The following is a 7,824-nucleotide window of genomic DNA, read 5'->3' as shown; positions in this document are numbered from 1 at the left end:
GTGTGTGTGTGTGTGTGTGTGTGTGTGTGTGTGTTGTCCATTTAATTGATAACAGATGTAAGAGCCCGGGCAAGGGGGTGAAAGGTCACTGTTGTCATGGTAACAGTGTATGAGTAAATGCAAGAGGGCTGGGATTGAATTGGGGGTTAGAGAACGGAGGATAGGGCGGTGAGGGCTGGGTTCAGAGGTCATTATTGCAGCTTTTTTAGACAAAGAGACCACTTCCCCTTGCCTCCTGATGGACGCTGATGTAGGGAGCTTCTATGACGTGAAGCTATAGACCTTGACACCACCCCAACGGCCACACTGACCCCTCGGCAGCCGCCCTGTTTAAATGTCATCTGCTGCTACAATGGTGGTAGAGGGTCCGCAGTGGCACGGAGTGACTGCCCCACGCCCACCACCCATCTGTCTTCCGCCCCTGCACGCGTGGCCATTCTATAGATTATGTACAAACAGAGTTGTCCGATGGCACCCGTAATGGCTCCAACTTATGACCCTGTATGCTGTTCCATTTCTAAAGTTCAGTGCCGATTAAGCGATGTCTTATTTTGCCACGATAGAGTCCAAGGGAAGCTATTGGCAGTGCAAACCGACAAATAAGGCAAGCTCTTCATGATACATTGAGATAGTAAGTTATGGCGACCATACCAGGTCAATGAGAAAAAAAATAGGAGCCCTGCCACTTTAGTCTTGCAGTTAGTAGTAGTCGTCTACTTTATGGCATTACTCAATGCCAGACCCTTAATCTTTCGGATTTGGGTCTGGATTTCTAGGCTAGTAGTCATGCACTTCAATTGTAAAACCTTTCAGAAACTCCTGCTTGCTCAAAGGTTGCTAATAAGATTTCATAAATTTTGATTGTAATTGACTATCTAAGAAACAATTACATGTTTTGAACTTTTCCAACCTGGCGTGCTCCTCCACAAAGCAATGCAGTGTGACCTGAAATGCCCTTGCAAGCTTTATGACCAAATGCAAACTGAAGTCAATCCAGGTGAAATGTATCCATCTAGTGGCTTATAGGTGCAACTTAAAGTCCCCTTCACTCAAAAAAGTGCATTGGTTATTGTTACTTCATTTAAATGTTTTACCTTCACTGTCCAGAATTGTGCATAAGTTTCACATTATAGGGATGTTTTCACATTAATCTGCTGAAGCAGGAAGGTTTGTCTGTGGCTAATCTTAAAGATGTGCATGTACAAGCATGGTTTTGTGACATCACAACTAGTTCATAAGCCAATCAGGATTCAAAATGCAATGTGACAACAGGCCTTTCAATGAGGTAGCACACATCTTACATCCAGTGGTTAAAGTTTTGAAATTTGGGATTCTTCAATGAGGGTAAAGGATTAGATGTGTACAAATTTCATGGAACTTTTTTGAGCACACATTACATGTGACTAAATGCTCTCTGCTCTTGTAGGTGCTACAACTGCGGAGGCCTGGACCACCATGCTAAAGAGTGCAAGCTACCACCCCAGCCCAAGAAGTGCCATTTCTGCCAGAGCATTGACCACATGGTTGCCAACTGCCCAATCAAAGCACAACAGTCCTCACCGGGTTCTCAGGGAAAACCGTCCTCCTTGAAAGGTGAGGAGGAGGAGCACAGCCTTTCGGCCCCGCCACCCGAGACCTCCGATTAAGCTGTAAATTGGGCAACACTGACGCCGGGGAAGCACAGAGGCCAATCACACTGCTTTGATGGAGAGATGGGATACATGGATCCCCTTCCACCTGTTGAAGCTGCTTTTGGAACTACCTCAGGTTAAAAAAAAAATTGCTGATGAAGAATGTTGCCAAGGTTTTGTTTGTTTTCAGTTGGTGTAACACTCAGGAATACTGCTGTACTATTGCACTCAGGACGCTTTCTAAATGTTTGAATCACTGCTGTATAAGAGGTTTGAGATTGTAGTGAGCAACGCCATATGACGAATTATCTGAGTTTTTTTAGAATGTTTTCTTTTATGTGAAACTATGCCCCTTCTGTGGGCATTATACCTCTTCTGTTATTCCACAATACTCAGTGTTTAGTATAGACTTACACTTTTGCTGCCTTACAATTAAGTCTTCTTCCTGACTGTTACACCTCACTATCCGACAAGGCAGAGACGTGACAGTTTGTACCTCTGTAATGAATGTTAGTTTGCAAATCGCATGGGGAATGGGAGGGTTTGTGAAAACATGGGACGGGTTTTAGGGTATAGCTACAGGCAATATATTGGCATTTGTCAATATTGCAATTGACCATCCAGTTTTCCTGGGGCCAAATGAATGTCAGACCATTAGTGGTTTCCAGCTTTTGGTCAGAGTTATCTTTCTTATTACATTATTTTCATCCAGCATTTTGCTGGCTGTCCGAAGGTGCACAGTCTACCTCATTGTTGCATGTCTGCTACTATACTCATGTCATTCTAACCGCTGGTAAACCAAATTGAATAGAGCTTTGGAGATTGTAATTTGAATTGGGATTAAATCAAATCCTTTCTGCACTACAGTATTAACACAGCATTGCCATTAGTTGTAATAGACCCCATTAAAGAGTAACTTAACACGGCTTTAAAATGGTTGACAGTTTCGGGGAAAATTGAGAAGTTTTTGAACACACCCACTCCAATTCTGACAACTTAGGTATGGGGAGAAGGTGTTTCAATAGCTGATGGAGTATATTGGTCATTAAAATCTCTTGAAATTTTGACCAGACCCCAGCTGGATGTGGTCAGTTGTGTATATCAGCTGTGGACTAAGGTCTGGCTAGACCACGTTCTGGGATAGGAGGAAAAGAAAACTCTGGATTGTTTGCATTTCTTTAAACCAATCACTATGGCCTTGGGTGGCGCAAAGTGCTGGATGCCTCACTAAAATGGTCTCAGAAAGGAACTTGTTTAGGTGAAACATTTGCACCCTGCAAAAGTGAAGACCACATCAAATGTTAAAGTAACAGTTAAAAGTAACTGACAAAATACAATAAGATGAGCTATTTAAGTTAGCTGGATACATGGGGAAACGTAATTTGCTCTTACCAGTATTTCGTTGTGTGTACTTTTACTTTTACTTTGTCCATTGCAATCCCTGCCAATCGGCCCCGAAACATCCCAGTTAGCTAGTAAAAGCTGTAAACAGTCTTTGTAAATCTTTAAAATCATTCACTGAAAGAACCAAGCAGACCTGCCTTATTGCACAATTCAAAATTTGCCCTTTTCAGCGTGTTACATTAGCTGACTAGTTTAGAGGTTGTTCCTGTTGTGAAGAGGCAACAGACTAGTTGTACTTAGTTTTGTGAAGTAGCATGGCACGGAAGTTCCACGTTACAGCACAGCTGCTCAGTGTGCCAAAAATCATATCACCACCGTTTGGCGTGGAAAGACTGGATGTAGTTACTTGTTAAAATCTCAATCAGAGAGGGCAGGAAAATACAGTTTTTTAGCCGGGTGTTAAGTTACTCGTTAACTTTTTTTGGGGAGATTAGTAAACTTTCCATCTACACTATATACTCATTGTATTGGCTGCTGTGTAAGAATACTGCTGTTTTACAATTCCCTCAACTTGGATTTGATAGAATTCCAAACAATATGATACTAAACCTAATGCATCATCACTTCTAATTAGATACTTGACCTGGACTGAGTTCCTGAAGGGTCCAGCTAGCTCTCCTCTTGATACTTGAATAAAATGAGGCAGAATCAGACATGATGTTGCTAGTGGTAAGGCTGGTGTTTTTGTTTATATCCAGTGTGATCCATTTCTAGGTAGTTATTTAAGACATTACCTCCCTATAACCCTTAGTAGGGTAATAGTCCAGGAACACCAAGCCTGCACGGAGGAGCATGTAGAACTAGCTAGCTAATCAGCATTTTACTCCCGTTTTACAGGAGAAGCTGACATGACTTTTACATCCAATTAATATATATGTAAAATTATTCTAAAGCCTTTAAAAAAAAAAAATCATACTAATTTATTTTCATCCAAGAGTGCTGCCTCTTCTCCCTCTGCTCCAGTTGAAGCCTCTCAGCAGTGAATGTTCTAGTAGACATCAAACAACTGCCAAATGGCATTCAAACTATATGACTTGAGAACATATTTGGGTAACAGAATAACACCAAGTTACTTGTATTACTTTGTACATATATGCTTGTTTATTCACTGTCATTGTTAACAATAATTCAATGCAGTGTATATATACAGTGTAACAGTAATATATTTCAACACGGGTAACAATATACAGTTACATACTGTACAGGTACATAGTATTATGAGGACTGATGTAAACTGTGAGGTTTATTTCCTTTGCCTTTTGTATTTTTTTATTCTTTTGTGCACAATGAGCCTTTCAGAAGAGAGTCACATTGTTATTCCTATCTATGCCAAAACCAATGCAATGTTACTCTGCACTAATCATGTGTAAGATGCATTATTTTTTTATATTCAGTTTAATCTCTCTTTGAATATATGTTCCATATTTTATATTGTATCTTTTAGATTTTTATTTACCACAGTCAGTCGCTGGTTGAAAAAAAAGAAAAAACACCTCCACTCTTCGGCTCATCTCAGGAATTGCCAATCTGAAAACTCAGGGAATACTTCAGATTGATTGGAATAAGTCAATGAGTGTTTATTCAAAACAAAGTCGAGACTGCGTAGAACAAAGACGCCAAGTAAAATGGGTTTGAGAATGTCTTGACAACAATTTCTAAAACGAAGATTGCAAATTACAAATGATGTGAAAAATTAAGATTCACAAGCTTTATGACTCTTACACTTCGTCAACTTTCCATGCACCCAGGGTGATGATGTTCTTTATATTTTATCCTCTTTGACATAAATTGCCATAATATGATATATGAAGAAATTTGTCCGCTATTGTATTTGTTTCCTCTATAATCGTTGTAGATGGGGATGTAGTAGAATATTGTTAAAGGGATTGGGGCTAGTAGTTTTTAATCCAGGGTTGTCTCATCTCAACACATAGCCAATACTTGGTGTTTTCAGACTATCAATGCTTAAGACAAAAAGAATGTGTCATGGATTACATACCAAATACTGTTACATACTCTGCTGTTATGTGGTGTTTTATATTAGTTTAATAATCATTAAAAAAAAAGCTTTTGATAATTACACTCAGGATATGAAAGGATGGAAAGATTGTTAAAGTAAGTGCTCTGATGAGATGGAATAATTTACTTCTCTGTGTATTTTTTGTTGGATTTACCACTTATGATTGCAATGACAGTATATCCTAATACTTTCCCTCGATTTAAAGGGACATACACAGGGAACATTTGTTATCAATCTATGTAATGAACTTTCTTAATCCTTGAAACCACTGACTAACTGATCTGTTAAACTCTTAATTGGATTGTGACACCCACGAGTTAGATAAAGGTTGAATAAAAGTGTTGTATTGTAATGTTTGCAACATTCTTGCTAAACTTTAGGGGATGTTTTCAAAGTATAATTTGGAAACTAAAGTCCATGAAAGACATTCTGATTGCAACAAACCTGTTTGACCCCTCAGTGGTGCGTTATTGTGATTTGATTGTTGGGTATTAGATGGGTCAGATAATCTTGAAAATCCAAAGACTTGTAAGACTATGTGCTCAGGGCAACATTTGAAGCACATCAATGCCTTCTGTATCACAGTATGTGTTCTTTTCATGGTACAACTTGTTTGTGATCATCAGCCATCATCAGACCACCATCATTCAATTGATGGTGTTGTCTTATCAGGTAAATGTCTTGAGCTACTTCCAAAACGTGCATTAATTACTGATGAATGTTTCAATGTTGACTGCCATAAAACTACATTTATCTTGATCCATCTTGATTTAATGGCTAGTTTGTCAATGATGAGCAGCATGTAGACTTTTTAAAGTATTACTGTGATTATGTTTCTATATGTAAAGATCTGCTCCATTTCCTAGTAAATATGTCAATATTCATGTCTTGAGTGCATTTTTCCTGCTTTTACAACAAAGATTGAAAACAAAGATCTTGCATTCAAAATCTTACTTAAGTTAATGTTTTTGTATCATCAGCAACGTTTACTGTAGTATCAAAAGTTAAAAAAAAAATACTCATGCACGATGGCTGCTTACAGAGAAGGATATCCAAGCCAAATAGATGTCTGTATTACTTGGCAAATGGTAACTCAAATGGTTTCCCTTTAAATGTTTTATGGGTAATGTACAATAATTTCGTTTTAAATGCATATTTAAAAAGATTTTCACAAGAACTTGTATAAGGTAGGTCTTAATACAAAGTGGTATATAGCATTTTAATGGTGTACAAGGTCAAAGTGGAGTTAATTTTAACTTTCATATAGTGTTGAGAAGTTTATTCTACAAGTCCCACTTTAAATGCTGAAATGTTTAAATAGCTATACGATTTGAATGTAATAAAGGTAACAAGTAGCTAACTTTCAAAAACTAGATGTAGTGGCGTAAAAAGTACAATATTGTTGTAGGAGAGAATGTGTAAATGGTTTAATAGGTGTGGCAACAATCGCTTCACGATGTAGGGGCAGGACACTATTTCAATGTTCAGGTGAGAGGGTGGGAGAAAGGAGATGCAAAGTCCAGGGCTGCGGTTTAGATGGTTTATGTAAACAAATATAGGCTTGTGTTTCTGTGTGTGGTTCTGTAACAACAAAGCACAGCAATACAGACTGTTTAGAAAGGATAATTACAGACAAATAGCAAAGGCAAAACTAAGCTAAACATAGCCATCTACAAACAGCATGCATAGAGCTATATTAATGGCTTACAATAATAACTAGTGTACAATGAGCTATCAATTAAAGATAAGCAAACACAAAGGCATTTGTGTGACCTGTATAAATGACAGTCATAATAATTATAACAAGCGTTTACAACCGAAATATTCAGTACACAGCATAAAAACAATGGCTATTAGAATGCAAAACAGTTCAAACAGACTATTACAGGCTAGCTCTGAATCCCATCGTTAACTAACAGAAACCTAAATACATTCACGGCTAATAATAAACACTGACTTTGTGTAAACTAATACAACAATTAAACTTACGTTTCCATGGACGCACACACTAGAATGAACTGTACTTCGCCGCAGTCTAAAGTCACGTCTAGCTGATGTCTGCGCCTCCGTGCTTCTCACTCTCTGCTACGTTCAGGGGCAAGAGTGTATGGCCTCCATAACCTACCGAAGGAGACTGTCGTGTGACTCTAACGTGTGGATAGACTACACCGTCGCCAGTGTACATCGTAGTTGATAAGTACGCAGCAACACCTAGGCTTAACACCCCCCCCAAAAAATGTAATGACTGAACTCATGTCAATCATTTACCTGTACAGTAGGCCTAAGTTTTAGCTAGGTTAAATGTCTCGCAATTCATTCAACATGTCCCAGGCCCTTTATCCATCATAAAAGTTGCTAAGTAGGCCTACTGACAGTATAAAAATAATAAATTAAATTGTAGTACATCATCAGTTTATGTGACCTGCCCTGATGGAGGAGTACACTGTAGGCTAACTCTTATATTGATTGAACATTGGTGCCATCTACTGGATCATTTGCACTAATTGCCTTACTGTTTAATAAGCTTCATAGATCTGTTTACATAACCTTATGTAGGCTACATATGTGTATGCATATGCATGTATACACGTTAATATATAAAATGTATAGGCCTATACATCTGTACATAGTAGTCAAACATTCATGTTTAACGTTACCTTGTTCATCTTTGTTTTTAGCCGTAACGTTGTCTGTTTCTGCGTTGAAAGCAACACAAAGCCGGACTCGAATTCCCTTGTGTTTCCACTTACTTGGCCAATAAAGCAGTTT

At 38.4% G+C, this 7,824-nt stretch overlaps 1 protein-coding gene across 2 annotated transcripts in view; it reads left to right on the top strand.

Annotated features, from left to right (window-relative positions):
• Positions 1-7,824, top strand: part of lin28aa (lin-28 homolog Aa) — a 28,012-nt gene that overhangs the window by 6,278 nt on the left and 13,910 nt on the right. For both annotated transcript variants that reach the window (XM_032519595.1, XM_032519594.1), the window contains exon 4: positions 1,427-2,727. In XM_032519595.1, coding sequence (XP_032375486.1) covers positions 1,427-1,646 — 220 coding nt within the window. In that variant the 3' untranslated portion in view covers positions 1,647-2,727. The remainder of the gene's footprint in view (positions 1-1,426; positions 2,728-7,824) is intronic.

This window comes from Etheostoma spectabile, chromosome 6, assembly GCF_008692095.1.
Source record: "Etheostoma spectabile isolate EspeVRDwgs_2016 chromosome 6, UIUC_Espe_1.0, whole genome shotgun sequence".
Lineage (NCBI taxonomy): Eukaryota > Metazoa > Chordata > Actinopteri > Perciformes > Percidae > Etheostoma > Etheostoma spectabile.
This window is presented reverse-complemented; position numbering and strand designations above follow the sequence as displayed.